This window comes from Heterodontus francisci, chromosome 9 (assembly GCF_036365525.1).
Source record: "Heterodontus francisci isolate sHetFra1 chromosome 9, sHetFra1.hap1, whole genome shotgun sequence".
In the NCBI taxonomy this organism is placed as follows: Eukaryota; Metazoa; Chordata; class Chondrichthyes; order Heterodontiformes; family Heterodontidae; genus Heterodontus; species Heterodontus francisci.
In genome coordinates this window covers 56,042,337-56,062,972 of record NC_090379.1, presented here as the reverse complement: position 1 = coordinate 56,062,972, position 20,636 = coordinate 56,042,337, and the positions used below count along the sequence as shown (strand labels likewise).

At 46.4% G+C, this 20,636-nt stretch overlaps 1 protein-coding gene across 3 annotated transcripts in view; it reads left to right on the top strand.

The window, feature by feature from the left end:
* Nucleotides 1–11,148: 11,148 nt before the first annotated feature.
* The window catches only part of fermt2 (FERM domain containing kindlin 2), a 143,629-nt gene continuing 134,141 nt past the window's right edge, over nt 11,149–20,636 (top strand). Inside the window, exons 1-2 of one of the 3 annotated variants that reach the window (XM_068039141.1) lie at nt 11,149–11,512; nt 12,478–12,680. In XM_068039141.1, coding sequence (XP_067895242.1) covers nt 12,524–12,680 — 157 coding nt within the window. In that variant the 5' untranslated portion in view covers nt 11,149–11,512; nt 12,478–12,523. Of the gene's footprint in view, nt 11,572–12,477; nt 12,681–20,636 lie in introns of all 3 variants that reach the window. The other 2 variants (XM_068039140.1, XM_068039142.1) reach the window with 2 other exon arrangements.

Sequence of the window (20,636 nt, the reverse complement as noted above, 5' to 3'; positions counted from 1 at the left end):
CCATCATCAACGTCTTGGGGGTCACCATTGACTAGAAACTTAATTGCCACATAACTTAGCTGCAAGAGCAGGTCAGAGGCTGGGAATTCTACAGCAAGTCACTCAATGCCTGAACCCCCAAAGCCTGTCCGCTATTTACAAGGCACATGGAATACTGTCCACTTGCCTGGACGAGTACAGCTCCAACAACATTCAAGAAGCTCGATACCATCCATGACAAAGCAGCCCACTTGATTGGCACCCCATCCACCACTATAAAGATTCACTTCTTCCACCACTGGTGGACTGTGGCTGCAGTGTGTACCATCTACAAGATGCACTGCAGAAACTTGCCAAGGCTTCTTTGACAGCAAACCCACAACTTCTACCATCTAGAAAAACAAGGGCAGCAGGTACATGGGTTCGCCACCATCTCTGAGTTCTCCTCCTAGTCACACACTATCCTGACTTGGAAATATATCACCGTTCCTTCATCGTTGCCATGTCAAAATCCTGCAGCTCCCTCCCTAACAGCACTGTGTGTGTATCTACACCATATAGACTGCAGCAGTTTAAGAAGGCAGCTCACTGCCACCTGCTCGAGGGTGTTTATGATTGGGCAATAAATGCTGGTCTTGCGAGTGATGCCCACATTCCATTAATGAATAAAAATAATTACTGCAATCATATCCTTGGCCACTCACTTGAACCCTCTCCCAGACTTTCGCTCATGGGCAGCTTTGAACTGTTTCCATTTTACAGTTTCTTCCCCATTTTACTCTGCCCTTTGCAAGCTAATTTCTTCCCTGAAACATCTCTCCTGCTCTCTCTATTTCCTTCCCTTTTAACTGCTGACCAATCCACTCCTCTTCCTGGTGCCCATGTTAGCTGACAATGTGTACAATGCCTCTCTCTTTCAAAACTTTCATTATCATCGATCTCCTCAAAAAATCTCTCCATTTCCAACTTTCCTCAATTCTCTATGGTCCTTGAACATGTCATTGCCTCTCAACTCCTTGCCTACTTCTTCATAGCTCTCAGTTCAAGTATTTCCAGTCCAGTTTTCAACCTTGTCCTCTGCACTGAAACAGCTTTAATGAATATCAAGAATTACACACTTTGTGACTGTGACACACTATCTGTCCTTGTTCACTTCAACTTTTTATTTTACAGTGTTTGATATGGTTAAGCATGCCATTCTCCTTCAACATTCAGTTTTTTGAGATTTCCCTTGCATGGTTCATTCCGACTTATTCAATTGCAACCACTGCATCTCCAGTAATGATTTCTCTCATGTCTCAAGCATCTGTTCCTGGCCCCCACATTCTGCTCCACAGTGACTTTATTTGCAGGTATCACTTTCCACATATATGCGGATAACATCAGCTCCACCTTTCCACCAGTTCTCTTGACCACCTCTTTGCTGTTTCTTATTTGTCCAAACATCCAATCATAGTTAGGTTGTGATTTCTTCCAACTCAATATCAAGAAGACCAAAGTATTGTCTTTGGCCCCTGACCACAAGCTGCCACTGGCTCCATTTCCCTCTCTCAGACCGAATCAGACTGTATAGAACATTAGTGTCAGGTATGATCCTTAACTGAGCTTTAAATCACACATCTTATTTATTATGAAGACCATCTATTTCCACTTCTATAACATTGCCCACTGCTGTCCCTACCTTTGCTGCATGCCTTCATCACCTCCAGACTCTGTTACTTTAATGCCTACCTGTTGACTCCCACTTGCACCCACAACAAACTCTAAAACACTGCAGCCTGTTATCTTGTCTCATTTTAAGTTCTGGTGGCTCATTTCTCCAGTCCTGCTGACCTATATTGGCTCCATGTACCCCAACGCATCAATTTAAAATTCTCATCTGCAACTCCCTCCATGGGCATCATCCAATCCTATCTCTGTAATCTTCTTCAGCCTTGTATACTTTCCTGAATGTTCCATTCCTGATTCCAGATTTTTCTACACCAGCTACCCCCACTATGCCCACCGCCCACTACGCCCCCCACCCCCCCCCCCCCCCCCCCCCCCCCCCCCCCCCCCGTAATATCCCTTCATCTCTCCATTGATGGCAGAGCTTTTTGCCTCTTTGGTCTGCTTTCTGGAACTTCCTCCAAATCCATTCACTTTATTTTATTCATTCTTAGGATGTGGGCATTGCAGGCAAGACCAGCAGTTATTGCCCATCCCTAATTATCCTTGAGAAGATAGTGATGAGCTGCATTCCATCTGGTGTAAATATATCCACAGTGCTGTTATTAAGGGAGTTCCAGGATTTTGACCCAGCGACAGTGAAGAAGGGGTGATATAGTTCCAAAGCAGCTTGGTGTGCATATTGGAGGGGGACTTGCAGGTGGTGGTGTTCCATGTGCCTGCTACATCACATACGCCTTTGAAAGCGCTTCCATCTGTGCTGCCTCCGTTGCATTCTCAAGATCCGCTGCCAGGACCGCATCACAAACATTGAAGCCCTGGGAACAGCCAACATCACCAACATCAAAGCCATCTTCCTGCAAAGCCAACTGTGTTGGGTGGGTCACATTGCCCAAGATCGTGTTGTATGGAGAGCTGACCACTGGTAAAAGGAACAGAGGGGCCCCATGCAAATGTTTCAAGGACTCCCTGAAGAAATCCTTCTCTGTGTGCCACATTGACCATCGCCAATGGGAAGCGCAGGCCATAGATCGTGATGCCTGGAGATGCCACATCAGGAAGGCTACAGACACCTTTGAGACTGAGCGAAGAACCAGCACAAAAGAGAAATGGAGGAGAAGGGTAGATCCAATTGCCCCCAGCAGCGACTACACCTTCACTTGCACCCACTGTGGAAGAATCAGCCGGTCACGGATAGGCCTGACTAGCCACCAGCGGGCCTGCAGTCGATGAGTACAACCTTTCAAAAATCTTCGTCCACGAAGAGATGCCAAGAAGCTACCTTGTTCTTCTAGGCGGTAGAGGTCGCAGGTTTGGAAGGTCCTGTCAAAGGAGCCTTGGCGAATTGCCTCTGTGCATCTTGTTGATGGTAGACACTGCAGCCACTATGTGCCAGTGATGGAGGGAGTAAATATTTAAGGTGGTGGATAGGGTGCCAATCAAGTGGGCTGCTTTGTCCTGGATGGTGTCGAGCTTCTTCAGTGTTGTTGGAGATGCACTCATCCAGGCAAATGGAGAGTATTCCATCACACTCCTGACTTGTGCCTTGCAGATGGTGGACAGGCTTTGGGGAGTCAGGAGGTGAGTTACTCGCTGCAGAATTCCCAGCCCCTGGTCTGCTCTGGTAGCAAGAGTATTTATGAGGCTGGTCCAGTTAAGTTTCTTGTTAATGGTAACCCCCAGGATGTTGATGGTGGGAGATTCAGTGATGGTAATACCATTGAGTGCCATGGTTAGATTCTCTCTTGTTGAAGATAGTCATTGCCTGCCACTTGTGTGGCACGAATGCTACTTGCCACTTACCATGCCTGAATGTTGTCCAGGTCTTTCTGCATGCCGGTGTGGCCTGCTTCATTATCTGAGGTGTTGCAAATGGAACTGAACACTGTGCAATCATCAGCAAACATCCACACTTGTGACTTTATGATGGAGGAAAGCTCATTGATGAAGCAGCTGAAGATGATTAGCGTTAGGACACTACCCTGAGGAATTCCTGTAGCAATATCCTGAGGCTGAGTTGATTAGCCGCCAACAACCAGGGCGGCACAGTGGCGCAGTGGTTAACACTGCAGTCTCACAGCTCCAGCGACCCGGGTTCAATTCTGGGTACTGCCTGTGTGGAGTTTGCAAGTTCTCCCTGTGTTTGCGTGGGTTTCCTCCGGGTGCTCCGGTTTCCTCCCACATGCCAAAGACTTGCAGGTTGATAGGTAAATTGGCCATTAGCAATTGCCCCTAGTGTAGGTAGGTGGTAGGGAAATATAGGGACAGGTGGGGATGTGGTAGGAATATGGGATTAGTGTAGCATTAGTATAAATGGGTGATTGATGGTCGGCACAGACTCGGTGGGTCGAAGGGCCTGTTTCAGTGCTGTATCTCTAAAAAAAAAAGTATATTCCTTTGTGCTAGATATGACTCCAGCCAGTGGAAAGTTTTCCCCCGATTCCCATCGACTTCAATTTTGCTAGGGCTCCTTGATGCTACACTCGGCTAAATGCTGCCTTGATGTCAAGGGCTGTCACTCTCACCTCACCTCTGAAAATCAGCTCTTTTGTCCATGTTTGGACCAAGGCTGCAGAGAGGTCTGTAGCTGAGTGGTCCTGGTGGAGCTCAAACTGAGCATTAGTTAGCAGCTTGTTGCTGAGTAAGTGCCATTTGATAGTGCTGTCGATCGCACCTTCCATCACTTTGCTGATGATTGACTGGAGACTGATAGGGTGGTAATTGGCAAGATTGGATTTGTCCTGCTTTTTGTGGAGACATACCTGGACAATTTTCCACATTGTTGGGTAGATGACAGTGTTGTGGCTGTATTAGAACAGATTAGCTAGAGGGATGCCTAGTTCTGGAGCACAAGTCTTCAGGACCACAGTTAAGATATTGTTGTGGCTCACAGTCACTGCTGTATCCAGTGCACTTAGCCATTTCTTGAAATCACATGGCGTGAATCGAGTTGGCTGAAGACTGACTGAAGACTGAAGGTGGGTGTTAATTATATATTAATTGTATACAGGTAGCAGGCATTAACTGGGGATTCACTGGTGCCCCTATAAAAAGAAATAGGCTGAAACTGTGGTTGTTGGGTGAGGAGGTGCATGTTTGCAATATGTATCTTTGTAAATAAATGCTTATAAAAGAGTGTAAAGATTGGCTCTAGTTCTATCCTTCAACACCTGGCTTTCTAGAATATAACAGTTTGGACCTCAGGAGGAGACCACAATGAATTATCCACTTGGCACTTCTGGCTGAAGATGGTGGCAAACTCTTCAGTCTTGTTTCTCGCACTCACATGCTAGGCTGCACCATCACTGAGGATGGGGATACTCATGGAGCCTGCTCCTCCTGTTAGTTGTTTAATTGTGCACCGCCTTCCCCTGCACCCCCTCCCCTACCCCCCTGCAACCCCCCTTTCCAGCTCCCCCTCACACCCCCTTCCCTCCACCCCTTCCCACCGCACCCCTCCCCCTCGCACCCCCCACCTCCCCCCCCCACCCCCCGCACCCCCTTCCTCCCACCTTCTCCCACCAGCATCCACCTATTCCTGAGCAGGGGCCCTAACAACCCCACTGCCTTGTGGGCGTCTCGGGAGAGACCAAAGCTAAGGGAGTGAACCCTAACAGAAAATCTGGAACGGAACCCTGAAGGCGGTCATGTGTCACCTTTGGCATGTTTCCGGCAGTTCCTGCAGCCATACTGGTGCCAAACGTCATGCTCTGCACTCCTTTGGACCCCACCAGGAAGGCCGAGAGGGGGGGTTTTGCCGCTTGGGCAATTCACAACCTCCATACATCCGCCCAGGCATGCGCCATGGAGAGGTCGCACCATGGAGAGGTCACTCCATAGTCGCCTCACAACGACCAAAACAACACGGAAGGCAGCAGTTACGGGTTATAAGTCCAGCTCAATTGGCGTAGAGATTGGGCGCCACGGGTTGCCTTTGTCGGCGGGAGAGGTCATCGCATCTCACTGGACAGCTACCACCCGCCTCAAATCGAGCAGCCCCCGGTCAGTAAGGTTCTGTCCCGCCACAGTCCAACTGCTTCAATAGGTGCTTGGAGCTCAGGGTCATTGCCCAAACAGTGGACTGCAACACCGCACCAAACAGCATGACAAAAAAAGGAAAGAAGGTACCAGCCCTTTGTTTTGCAAGTTGGAACGTCAGAACTATGTGTCCTGGCCTGTCGAAAAACCTTACACAAATCAACGATTCTCGGAAGACCGCCATCATAAACAACGAGCTCAGTAGACTCAATGTGGGCATTGCAGCACTTCAGGAGACATGCCTCCCTGTGAGCAGATCTCTAAGAGAGCAAGACTACACCTTCTTCTGGCAGGGTAGGGATCATGAAGAACCAAGACAGCATGGAGTGGGCTTCGCCATCAGAAACCCATTGCTCAGCATGATAGAGACACCTTCAAATGGCTCGGAACGCATACTGTCCATCCGACTGCTCACCGCCTCTGGTCCAGTACATCTACTCAGCATCTATGCTCCAACACTCTGCTCCCCACCTGAAGCTAAAGACCAGTTCTACGAGGAACTCCATCATATCATTAGTCGCATCCCAATACCGAACATTTGTGCCTGCTGGGGGACTTTAATGCCAGGGTTGGGGCCGACCATGATTAATGGCCCTCCTGCCTTGGACGCTATGGCATTGGAAGGGTGAATGAGAATGGACAGAGACTGCTGGAGTTGTGTACCTATCATAACCTCTGCATCACCAACTCGTTATTTCATACTGAACCCTGTCACCAGGTTTCATGGAGGCACCCAAGATCACGTCGTTGGCACCAGCTGGACCTCATCGTCACAAGGCGAGCCTCTTTAAACAGCGTTCAACTCACACGCAACTTCCACAGTGCGGACTGCAACACCGACCACTCCCTGGTGTGCAGCAAGGTTAGACTCAAACCAAAGAAGCCGCATCACTCCAAGCAGAAGGGCCGCCTGCGCATCAACACTAGCAGAATTTCTTATGCACAGCTGTTACATAAGTTTCTAAATTCACTTGATAAAGCCCTTCAAAACACTCCGACAGGGGATGCAGAGACCAAGTGGGCCCACATCAGAGACGCCATCTATGACTCAGCAATGACCACCTATGGCAAACGTGTGAAGCGGAATGCAGACTGGTTTCAATCTCACTTTGAAGAGCTGGAACCTGTCATAGCCGCTAAGCGCATTGCTCTGTTGAACTACAAGAAAGCCCCCAGCGAGTTAACATCCGTAGCACTTAAAGCAGCCAGAAGTGCTGCACAAAGAACAGCGAGGTGCTGCGCAAATGACTACTGGCAACACATACGCACTCATATTCAACTGGCCTCTGAAACCGGAAACATCAGAGGAATGTATGATGGCATTAAGAGAGCTTTTGGGCCAACCATCGAGAAGATTGCCCCCCTCAAATCTAAATCGGGAACACAATCACTGACCAATGCAAGCAAATGGACCGCTGGGTGGAGCACTACCTAGAACTGTACTCCAGGGAAAATGTTGTCACTGAGACCGCCCTCAATGCAGCCCAGTCTCTGCCAGTCATGGATCAGCTGGACGTACAGCCATCAAAATCGGAACTCAGTGATGCCATTGATTCTCTAGCCAGCGGAAAGGCCCCTGGGAAGGACGGCATTACCCCTGAAATAATAAAGAGTGCCAAGCCTGCTATACTTTCAGCACTCTACGAACTGCTTTGCCTGTGCTGGGACGAGGGAGCAGTACCACAGGACATGCACAATGCCAATATCATCACCATCTATAAGAACAAGGATGATCGTGGTGACTGCAACAACTACCGTGGAATCTCCCTGCTCAGCATAGTGGGGAAAGTCTTCGCTCGAGTCACTTTAAACAGGCTCCAGAAGCTGGCCGAGCGTGTCTACACTGAGGCACAGTGTGGCTTTCGAGCAGAAAGATCCACCATTGACATGCTGTTCTCCCTTCGCCAGCTACAGGAGAAATGCCGCGAACAACAGATGCCCCTCTACATTGATTTCATTGATCTCACCAAAGCCTTTGACCTAGTCAGCAGACGTGGTCTCTTCAGCCTACTAGAAAAGATCGGATGTCCACCAAAGCTACTAAGTATCATCACCTCATTCCATGACAATATGAAAGGCACAATTCAGCATAGCGGCGCTTCATCAGACCCCTTTCCTATCCTGAGTGGCGTGAAACAGGGCTGTGTTCTCGCACCTACACTGTTTGGGATCTTCTTCTCCCTGCTGCTCTCACATGCGTTCAAGTCTTCAGAAGAAGGAATTTTCCTTCACACAAGATCAGGTGGCAGGTTGTTCAACCTTGCCCATCTTAGAGCGAAGACCAAAGTACGGAAAGTCCTCATCAGGGAACTCCTCTTTGCTGACGATGCTGCATTAACATCTCACACTGAAGAGTGTCTGCAGAGACTCATTGACAGGATTGAGGCTGCTTGCAACGAATTTGGCCTAACCATCAGCCTCAAGAAAACAAACACCATGGGACAGGACGTCAGAAATGCTCCATCCATCAATATCGGCGACCACGCTCTGGAAGTGGTTCAAGGGTTCACCAACCTAGGCTCAACTATTATCAGTAACCTGTCTCTCGATGCAGAAATCAACAAGCGCATGGGAAAGGTTTCCACTGCTATGTCCAGACTGGCCAAGAGAGTGAGGGAAAATGGCGCACTGACATGGAACACAAAAGTCCGAGTGTATCAAGCCTGTGTCCTCAGTACCTTGCTCTATGGCAGCAAGGCCTGGACAACGTATGTCAGCCAAGAGCGACGTCTCAATTCATTCCATCTTCGCTGCCTCCTGAGAATCCTTGGCATCAGGTGGCAGGACTGTATCTCCAACACAGAAGTCCTCGAGGTGGCCAACATCCCCAGCATATACACCCTACTGAGCCAGCGGCGCCTGAGATGGCTTGGCCATGTGAGCCGCATGGAAGATGGCAGGATCCCCAAGGACACATTGTACAGCGAGCTCATCACTGGTATCAGACCCACCGGCCGTCCATGTCTCCGCTTTAAAGACGTCTGTAAACGCGACATGAAATCCTGTGACATTGATCACAAGTCGTGGGAGTCAGTTGCCAGTGATCGCCAGAGCTGGCGGGCAGCCATAATGGCTAGGCTGAAGAGTGGCGAGGCGAAGAGACTTAGCAGTTGGCAGGAAAAAAGACAGGTGCAAGGGGAGAGCCAACTGTGTAACAGCCCTGACAACCAATTTTATCTGCAGCACCTGTGGAAGAGCCTGTCATTCTAGAATTGGCCTTTATAGCCACTCCAGTAGCTGCTTCACAAACCACTGACCACCTCCAGGTTGATACCCATTGTCTCTCGAGACAAGGAGGCCAAAGAAGAAGAAGAAGAAGAAGAAGATTATTCACGACTAGATGTGGCAGAACTACAGAGCTTTGATCTGATCCGTTGATTGTGGAATTGCTTAGCTCTGTCTATAAAATTCTGTTTATGCTGTTTAGCATGTATGTAGTCCTGTGTTATAGCTTCACCAGGTTGGCACCTCATTTCTAGGTATGCCTGGTGCTACTCCTGGCATGCTCTTCTGCACTCCTCATTGAACTGGGGTTGATGCCCTGGCTTGATGATAATGATAGGGTGAGGGATGTGCCGGGCATGAGGTTACAGATTTTGCTGCTGCTGGCCCACAGCATCCAATGGATGCCCAGTTTTGAACTGCTAGGTCTGTTCTGAATCTAACCCAATTAGCATGGTGGGAGTGCCACACAACATAACACAATGGAGGATGTCCTCAGTTCGATGGCTGGACTTTGTCTCCACAAGGAGTCTGCTGTGGTAACTCCTGCCAATACTGTCATGGATAGATGTATCTGTTACGGGTAGATAGGAAGTGACATTGATAATAGGTCACACAGATGAGCAAGCCTTTTAGTTGGTGTGAGGAACAACAATGTTGGACTATGATCCCATTTTTACAGAACAAATTTATAGATGCTGTTTACTATTTCAATTGTAGCTGTACAGCAAAACTGCCAAAAGCCAAGTTATTGTTACAGTATCCTAGTGTTATGGTACTAAATTAGCAACCCATGAATTAATATTCCACCATAGCAAGCTGTGAAATTGAATTTGAAAAAATCTGGTTTTTTTCTGGGCTAGCTCCAGGAAATAACCATGAAAGCCCTTGGATTGGTGTAAAGACTCAACTGGTGTATTTATGTCCTTCAGCCACCCCTACCTGGTCTGACTGACATGGAACTAATTCTACCCTATATGATTGACTCTTAACAGCCACAGAGTTTGCAGAAATTATGACCTTGCCAGTGCTGGCTATATCATAAGAACAAATAAAGTGGAAAATAGGTAACTCTTTTCTGGGTTTGTTGGAGAATCCTCTCTTCCTTTCCTCCTGCAGTCTGATGAACAGCCGCAACAGGTATTCTTAGCTAAACTTGTTAGTGTTTCTTTCCAATGCATTAATGTTAGGAAATGATAAAGAAAAACAATAAATGTAAACAAAGGGTATAAGTTGTAATTAAACACAACTGATAACTTGTTCAATATTTTACTGTGAACTTAAGTATTTGTTACCACTAGATCTTACTATTCAAATTTTCTCCTGACTGGCCTCCCATCTTGTACCTTCCAAAGCCTTGAGCTCATCTAAAACACTGCTGCCTGTATCCTCTCACCCAGTTCCATTCAACCATCATCCATGTGCTAACTGGCCTACATTGGCTCCCTTAATTTTAAAATTCTTAACCTTGTTTCAAAATCCCCCTGTGGCCTCACCCCATTGTATCTCTGTGATCTCCTACAACCTAGCACAGTGGGTGTCCCTACCCCACATGGACTGCAGCACTTCAAAGCAGCTCACCACCACCTTCTCAAGGGCAATTAAGGATGGGCAGCAAATGCTGGCCTAGCCAGTGACACCCACATCCCCTGAATTAATTTTTAAAAACTGGAATATTTGCCATCCTCCAGTTCTGGTCTCTTGAGCATCCATGACTTTAATTGCTTCACCATTGGCCGTCATTCCTTCAGCTGCTGAGGCCTTAAATACTGGAGTTCCCTTCCTTAAGCCTCTTTGCCTCACTCCTCTTTGACCAAGCTTTTGGTCACCTGTCCTACTCCTTATGTGGCATGGTTTTAAATTTTGTTTGATAATGCTCCTGTGATGCGCCTTGGGATGTTTTACAACGTTAAAGGTGCTATGTAAATTTAAGTTGTTAAACATGCAGATCTTTATAAAACTATATTTATATCATATGGACACACGTATCTGCACTCGTGCTGAAACAAAATTAAATCCGCGTAGAGTAATTCCTTCAAAAAATGCATTACAGCTGGTTATAGTAATGACAAATAACGAGCTGGAAATTGCATTAAAGAAATGGAAGTACACGAGTAAGACTTTTTAAACTTGAAACATAAGAGTTGAGGCTCTATTTGCATTGGGTTGAAGCTGTTTGCAGGCGCAGTTCTGGGGCAGGTCGGACGATGCTAACGGGAATGCCGTCCTGTGTCTCTCGCCCTGGAGTTCGAGGCCCGGATGTGCGGCACTGCTTCTTCTCATTTCCATAAAAGGCAGCGGAGGCTCGGCTTCGTTGTTGGGAGTGAAGGGATCCCAGTGGGAGAAGACGGCTAGCCAGCGGACGGAGGCACACAGACACAGAGAGTGAGAGTGTTTGGGACGGGGCTGAGCTCAGCCATGGACGGGCAGCTGTGAGCTGCTGAGATTGAACTTTGAGGCGAGTCAGAGTGACGTTGAAGTCCAGCAGAGAGGGAGAAAAAAATCCAAGATTGACTCCATTAAAACGTCCAGCAGGGAAGCGAAGAGCCGGCAGTTTGGACACTTTTTTTTCCTACGCCTACACTGTGAAGAAAGCTGTTAAATTGTATCCTTCTTTCTCCCCATTGCTGGGCTACCAAGATTACTTTCAGTGGATTCTCTGAGGTAATTTTCTTTTTGCATCTTTGCAGTATTTCTCCTGGAATAACTGTTGCTATCGAGCAAAGGCAACACCCCCCCCCCCCCCCGTCCTGTCCCGACCCGTCCCCAATTTCTGTTCTATCTTCTCTGCCACACTGGGTGACTTTCGGAACCCAGCCTCCATTCAGATTTGGTGGACTCTGGTTTTGGGGGGGGGGGAGATATTTTTGTTTGTGGTTATTTTTTTCAGGGAGAGGGTAGTGCAGTTGTAGTGAAGTGATGTCTTTATGCTTTTAGACCCAGTGACAGACGCGGAGGGGTCTGACACGATGGGCTTCACGTTGAGGATGGTTTGCAAAACGGAAAGCACGTTTAAAGACGCCCAAGGTTTTCATTGTATGGAAAGCCGCATTGGAAGCTCTTTCCCTTGCTTGTGCTGCTGTTTACACTGAAGGAGTTTAATGCATTTCAGATTGTGAACTGCAAAGTCGTAAATCAGCCCTTTGAAGTGTAGTTTATATCCCACGTACTGGACGTAATTCACACGCTGTATTAACAATAAGATTAGAAAACATTGTGAAGCCTCATTTTGTTCTCAAGAATGTGTAACTTGGGGGGAAAAACGATTTCAACAGGTTTGCAGCACTTCCATGAGTATGGAACTGTAGTTTGAAGTCCTATAACGGAAAATGTTTAGCAGTGGACAGCCGACTCTTTGTAGTTACTTTATAGGTGCAAAGACCTTCAATTTGGCGATTTTCTTTGTTACCTTTGACTCCTATGATCTGCATTTAATCTATTTTGGTTGCAAGATCTGTTTTACTTCACGTCTTGCTATGTTGGCCCCATGTGTTATCCGGGTGGGCAACTGAATGACATTCGTTTATTCCAATAGCCGAATTAGTTTACCTTGACTATTTTTTTAACCAGTTCGGTTAAGCCTTTCACTGCCTTCCCCACCCCACCAGGTAAAAAAATGGCACTGGATGGAATTCGGATGCCGGATGGCTGTTACGCTGATGGGACGTGGGAACTAAATGTTCTTGTGACTGACCTGAGCCGCGATGTTTCCCTCCGAGTGACCGGGGAAGTGCACATAGGTGGAGTGATGCTCAAGCTGGTGGAGAAACTGGGTAAGCTCTGATTTTCATTGGGTATGCCATCTGCTACTTTTGCCAATTCCAAAAAACGCGGGTGCATGATGCCTTGTATGGGTTCGAGTTTAGACCGAATGTTGAGCCAAGCCCCATTTTCCTTTCTGCTGAATCGCTGCCAGGCGGGATCTGAGTTATCTTGAAATTCAGTGGGAAAGGGTTAAAATCCCTTGTATGTTCGTACAACCATGACAGCGTTAATTTTAAAACTTTTGTTAGTTATTCAATGATTTAAAGCTCGATGGTGTAATGTTGAATGAATCGGTTCAGAGAACCAAGCTCCCAACATAATCTTTCACAAATACATCTTTAAAGAATGTGCTTATAGATTTGCACACGAATATTGCTAATCCTGTTTGAACCTTGGATCGTTGAGTTGATCTCTTTAAGGCTGCACGTTACCCTTTTAAAATGAAACTCTGGGAGGGGAGAAATAGTGAATTTGTAATAAGTGTGATCCAGTCTTGAACGTCTTATTAATATGTCAAGCAATAAGAAAGGGTCACCAGTCTTTTTTTAAATCTGATGTTTAATTTTATACCATGGATTGTATTCTGAAGTTGAACTCTAAGCAACAGAAAATTAACCACTACCAGCTTAATGAATTGTGTTCTAGCCGGTCATTCTCACCACAGCCGTTTCCAACTGCTTCCCTGATAAAAGGTGATCAGTTGCCTTGTTTAATGATGATCATAACTGATGGTTGAAGGCTTGTTTGAATTCCAAACATTATCAACAATTTGTATTTATGTCACACATGTAACATAATATGTCCCAAGATGCTTCACAGGAGCATTATAAAGCAAAATTTGACACCAAGCCTATTGGGGCAATTGGCCAAAGGCTTGGTCAAAGAGGTAGGTTTTAAGGACCATCTTAAAGGAGGAAAGAGAGGCAGCGTGCTTTAGAGATGGAATTCAAGAGCTTAGGGCCTTGATAGCAAAGGCACAGCCCCCCCCCCCCCCCCAGTGGTGGAGCAATTAAAATTGGGGTTGCTCAAGAGGCCAGAATTAAATGAGTTCAGATATCTTGGAGGGTTGTGGGGCTAGAGGAGGTTTTTTAGTTTTAGTTTTAGAGATACAGCACTGAAACAGGCCCTTTGGCCCACCGAGTCTATGCCGACCATCAACCACCCATATATACTAATCCTACACGAATCCCATATTCCTACCACATCCCCACCTGTCCCTATATTTCCCTACCACCTACCTATGCTAGGGGCAATTTATAATGGCCAATTTACCTACCAACCTGCAAGTCTTTTTGGCTTGTGGGAGGAAACCGGAGCACCTGGAGAAAACCCACGCAGACACGGAGAACTTGCAAACTGCGATGCTAACCACTGCGCCGCCCATAGAGATTATAGAGATATGGAGGGATTTGGAAACCAGGATGAGGATTTATAATCGAGGCATTGCTTGACTGGCTGCAAGTACAGGAGTGATGGGTGAATGGGGCTTAGTGCAAGTAAGGACATGGCAGCAGAGTTTTAGATGATCTTTAAGTTTATGGAGGGTAGAATGTGGGAGGCCAACCAGGAGTGTGTGGAATAGTCAAGTCTAGAGGTAACAAATGCATGAATGAGGGTTTCAGCAGTGGGTGAACTGAGGCAGTGGTGGAGTTGGGCAGTGTTACAGACATGAAAATAGTTGAACTTATTGATGGTGTGGATATGTGTTCGGAGCCATGTCTTTGGGTCAGATATGACACCAAGATTGTGAACCGTTTGGTTCAGCCTCAAACAGTTTCCAGGGAGAGAGATGGAGTCGGTAACTTAGGAATGGATTTTGTGGCGGAGACCAAAAACAATGGCTTCCTTCATCTATAATCTTACCTTTTATATAAAATGTCTTTTTTTTAAAGAAATTACGTTGCATATGACTTTGGTATGTGAAGCCTGGAATAGAAGTGACTATATATGTGGTACAATAGATGTAATCTTTAAAGATAAAAGTGGCTTGATGGGTAGCAGTGTAAACTATGCTCCTTAGAACATTTTGTTTTATCTTTAAGGAGTCTTTTTGTAATATGTAAATGACTAGCATAGATAAGCAATTGTGAAGAACTGGCATAGATAAGCTTCTGTAAAAGACTGGAATGCTAATAAGTTTTTGTTGTGGAGAAACAGTTATCTTTATTAAAACAATGAGACGTAAAAAGAAAGGGGATTGGAGACGCATATCCTAGAAGATTTAAAGATGAGTAGCACTGCAGCTTTTATTGTAGGAATGGAAGTATCAGAGGGCCAGCCTGTCATGTGACCTGTATGAAGAGCTCTCCTGATCCAGAGTGTTTTGAAGTTTCTTTATTTTCAAAATATACTTTATTCATAAAAATCTGTAAAAATTACATTCCCAAACAGTTTAAAACAGCATCAAGTCAAAAAATACAAACAGTGCAAAGGTGATCAGTTTCCTTCTATACAATTTTAAGTTGCCTCACAACCCTTCCATTTCATTGTCATGCCATATACATTTTTACATTTACAGCACACAAAATTTTCCCGATACAGTTCGAGGGGTTTCCCATGAATCCAGCCCTTCAGTTCAGCTTGGTGGGGGGACCTTACACTGTGGTCTTTCCCCATTGAGTCTTTGCTGTGGCTGCCCCAAGCTTTAGTGCGTCCCTCAGCACGTAGTCCTGGACCTTGGAATGTGCCAGTCTGCAACATTCGGTGGTGGACAACTCTTTGCGCTGGAAGACCAGCAAGTTTCGGGCAGACCAAAGGGCGTCTTTCACCGAATTGATAGTCCTCCAGCAGCAGTTGATGTTTGTCTCGGTGTGTGTCCCTGGGAACAGCCCGTAGAGCACAGACTCCTGTGTTACAGAGCTGCTTGGGATAAACCTCGACAAAAACCACTGCATCTCTTTCCACACCTGCTTTGCAAAGACACATTCCAGGAGGAGGTGGGCAACCGTCTGTTCCCCACCACAGCCACCGCGGGGGCATTGTGCAGAGGGGGCAAGACTTCGGACGTGCATGAAGGATCTGAGAGGGAGGGCCCTTCTCGCCACCAACCAAGCTACATCTTGGCGCTTGTTTGAAAGTTCTGGTGATGAGGCATTCCGCCAAATGACTTTGGCGGTCTGCTCGGGGAACCATCTGACAGGATCCCCCGTTTCCTTTTCCCGTAGGGCCTTGAGGACATTCCGTGCAGACCTCTGCCTGATGGACCGGTGGTCAAAGGTGTTTTCCCGCAGAAACTGCTCCACGAAGGATGGGTGGTACGGCACGGTTCAACTGCATGGAGCGTTCCGTGGCAATGTGACCAGGCCCATCCTTCGCAACACCAGGGACAGATAGAACCTCAGCACGTAGTGACACTTGCAGTTTGCGTACTAGAGATCTACAGACAGCTTGATGCAGCCGCATATGAAGGTGGTCATCAGGATGAGGGCCACGTTGGGTACATTTTTCCCGCCCTTGTCCAGAGATTTGAACATCGTGTCCCTCCAGACCCGGTCCATTTTAGATCCCCAGATGAAGCGGAAAATGGCTCGGGTGACTGCCACAGCGCAGGAGTGGGGTATAAGAACAAAGAACAAAGATAATTACAGCACAGGAACAGGCCCTTCGGCCCTCCAAGCCTGCGCCGATCCAGATCCTCTCTCTAATCATGTCGCCTATTTTCTAAGGTTCTGTATCTCTTTTCTTCCTGCCCATTCATGTATCTGTCTAGATACATCTTAAAAGACTCCATCGTGCCCGCATCTACCACCTCCGCTGGCAATGCGTTCCAGGTGCCCACCACCCTCTGTGTAAAGAACTTTCCACGCATATCCCCCAGACCTGCGCCACGTAGAGCAACAATGTGAGAGCCTCGCACCCGATGACCAGGTTCTTACCCACAATGGAGAGAGATCGCTGCCCCCACATGCCCAACATTTGTTGTACCTTGGCCACTCGCTCCTCCCAGGTTTTGGTGCACGCCCCGGCCCTTCCGAACCATATCCCCAGCACCTTCAGGTAGTCTGACCTGACGGTGAAGGGGACAAAGGATCGGTCAGCCTAGTTCCCAAAGAACATGGCCTCGCTCTTACCGTGGTTAACTTTGGCTCCCGAGGCCAGTTCGAACTGGTCGCAGATGCTCATCAGTCTGCGCACGGACAGCGGATCCGAGCAGAAAACGGCGACGTCATCCACGTACAGGGAGGTTTTAACCTGAGTGCCTCCGCTGCCTGTGATTGTCACCCCTCTTATGCTCGCATCCTTCCTAATAGATTCAGCAAAGGGTTCAATACAGCAAACAAACAAGACCGGGGAGAGAGGATAGCCCTGTCTGACTCCAGATTTGATCGGGAAACTTTCCGATTCCCACCCGTTGATTGAGACTGCGCTACTGATGTTTGTGTAGAGCAGTTGGATCCAATTGCAGATTCCCTCCCCAAACCCCATTTTGGAAAGCACATCCATCATGTAGGTGTGCGATATCCTGTCAAAAGCCTTCATCAATGACCATCCCTCCATCATAAGGTCAGAAGTGGAGATGTTCACTGACGATTACACCATTCGCAATTCCTCAGATATTGAAGCAGCCTGTGTCCATATGCTGCAAGACCTGGACAATGTCCAAGCTTGGGCTGATATGTGGCAAGTAACATTCATGCCACACAAGTGCCAGGCAATGACCATCTGAAGCTAGAGAATCTAATCTCCCCTTGACATTCAATGGCATTACCGTTGCTGAATCCCCCACTATCAACACCCTGGTGGTCACCGTTGAACAAAAACTGAACTGGACCAGCCACACACATGCTGTGGCTACAAGAGCAGGTCAGAGGCTAGGAGTTCTGCAGCAAGTAACTCCCCTCGTGTCTCTCCAATGCTAGTCCACCATCTACAAGGCACAAGTCAGGAGTGTGGTGGAATACTCTCCACTTGTCTGGATGGGTGCAGCTCCAACAACACAATAAGCTCGACACCATCCAAGACACAGCAGCCCACTTGATTGGCACCCCTTCCACCACAGATGGACAGTTGTACCAGTGGGAACCATCTACAAGATGCACAGCAGCAACTCACCAATGCTCCTTCGCCAACACCTTACAAACCTGTGACCTCTGTAACCTAGCAGGACAAGGACAGCAGATTCTTGAACACCACCACCTGAAAGTTCCCCTCCTAGCCACACACCGTTATGACTTGGAACTATATTGCCGATCCTTCACTGTCACTGGGTCAAAATCCTGGAACTCCCTTCCTAACAGCAGTGTAGGTGTACCTACACCCCAAGGGCTGCAGCGGTTCAAGAAGGCAGCTCACCACCACCTTCTCCAGGATAATAATCCTAAAAAAAAAATCACAATTCTTCCCTCCTTGTGTAGAAACTGCAGACTAGGATATGGCTCCATTGATTGAAGCAACTGTCTGGTTCCCTGTTCGTTGGCAATTCTTCACCTATGAATCTAAACATGGTGTAACAGGATATTTGGCCTTGCCGAGTGGTTCACAGCTAAGCCTGATCCTAGAGGTCACTAGATAACAAATGGAACTAGGTGCACTTTTTCTCCCCTTTTTTTGGCCTGGCCAGCGTCGCCCACATCCCATGAATGAATTTGAAAAAACTTCAGTATTGTACCAACCGTCAGTATGGTTGTGAAATCAAAATGTATGCAATACATGGCTAGTGTTGCTTCATTTTGTATATAAGTAAAATGCTACATAAAGTAGTGTTTTATTTCCTACACTCCTTGCTAGATATGGTTCTATTGACAGTATTGGTCCTCCAGTATGTTGATCTGCTATTTAACTCTGAAAATATCATACCATTAGCTGATCTTGTCCATATCTGATGTGCGTGCACGCGCACTCATGCATTTCCAAAGTGTATGCAGATAGATCAGTAGTAAGATGTGAAAGTGGTTTGGGTAGAGAAGAAAACTTATAAAGGCAAGAAGTCACTAGTGGGAGGGTGCCTGTACACCACTAGCAGTAACCACATGGTAGAACAGTATAAAGGAAGAAATAATGAGAGCTTGTCAGAAAGGTACGGTGATAATCATGGGGGATTTTAATCTACATATAGACTGGAAAAATCAGATTGGCAAAGGTAGCCTAGAATGTTTTCAGGATAGTTTCTCAGAACAGCACGTTCTGGAGCCAACCAGAAAGCAGGCTAGACTAGACCTGGTGTTGTGCAACGAGATAGGTTTAATTGATGACCTCATAGTGAAGGTGCCCCTACGTAGCAGCGATCATAATATGATTGAATTTTACATTCCATTTGAGGGAGAGAAGAATCGGTCCAAGACGAGTATTTTAAACTTAAATAAAGGCAATTATGAGGGCATGAAAGAGCTACCTAAAGTGAAGTGGCAAATTCGGTTAAGAGATAGGTCAATAGTGATGCAGTGGCAGACGTTTAAGGGGATATTTCAGAATACATAGAATAGATACATTCCAATGAGAAAAAAACTTTCCAAGGGACGGACCCACTATCCGTGGTTACCTAAAAAAGTTAGTTAGTATCAAACTTAAAGAAAAAGCATATAATTGCACAAAGAACAAAGCGACACAAAGTCTTAATAAGGGGCAGGCCATTTAAGACTGAAATGAGGAGGAATTTCTTTACTCAGAGGGTGGTGAATTTGTGGAATTCTCTACCCCAGATGGCTATGGAAGCTCAATGATTGAGCATGTTCAAGAGAGAAATCAGTAGATCTCTGGATACTAATGACATCAAGGGATATGGGGATAGTGGGGGAAAATGGCATACAGGTAGATGATCAGCCATGATCTCTGGGCAGAATGGGATACAGGTCAGACAATTGGACAGACTATAAAAGAGCAGCAAAGAATGACTAAAAGATTGATTTAAGGAGGGAGAAATTTAGAGTACAAGAGAGAGCTAGCTAGAAATACAAAAACAGATAGTTTCTACAGATCTTTTTTTTTTAAAAAAACAAGAGTTAACAAAGTGAGCATTGGTCCTATAGAAAGTGAGTCTGGGGAATTAAGGGAAAATGAGATGGTAGATGAATTGAGCAGGTATTTTGCATCAGTCTTCACTATAGAGTGGGGTGCCCAACCTTTTCATTTCGGGGGCCACATTACAATTTTTGTCTTGCATGGGGGACCAGTGAGACAATTTTGGAAAAATAAAGGCATTAAAATTTATCTTGCTAGTAATCAAAATAGCAACAAATGTGCATTTTTGTGAAAAAGCTTTAAATGAAAAGACTAATTTATTGACTTACTGTCTCTTCACATGTTGGACACTGATTTAGTGAGATGCCTGGCATTTTTTGCGTGCACAAGTGGTCAGGGTTTGCCTGCACACTTGTACTGATGCGGAGTAGCCAATGGAAAATTTGTCCTCTCCAGTCATGGCCCCCTGGCGAGGATGAGGAACAACACTGAGTAAAGATTATATCTGCGGGCCAGATGGAAACCATTGGCTGGTTCGATTCTGGCCTCCGGGCCGTATGTTGGACAACCCTTTCAAAGAGGATACCTTAACATCCCAAAAATAGCTGTAAGTCAGGAAATGGAATGGAGGGAGGAACGCAAGAAAATTAGAATCACCGGGGAAATGGTACTGTGCAAATTGTTGGAGCTGCAAGTCCCTGGGTCTTGATGGACCTCATCCTAGGGTCCTAAAAGAAGTGGCTAGTGAGATGGTTGAGGCATTGTTTTTAATTTTCCACAATTTACTAGATTCGGGGAAGGTTCCATTTATATTGGAAAATAGCAAATGTAACTCCTTTATTCAAAAAAGGAGGGAAACAGAAAACCGGAAACTACTGGCCAGTTAGCTTTACATCTGTCTTGGGGAAAATGTTGCAAGCTGTTAAAGACGTTCTAGCAGGGAACTTGGAAAAATTCAAGGTAATAAGGCAGAGTCAACATGGGTTTGTGAAATAAAAACAAGAAATGCTGGAAATGCTTAGCAGGTCTGGCAGCATCTGTGGGGAGAGAAGCAGAGTTAACGTTTC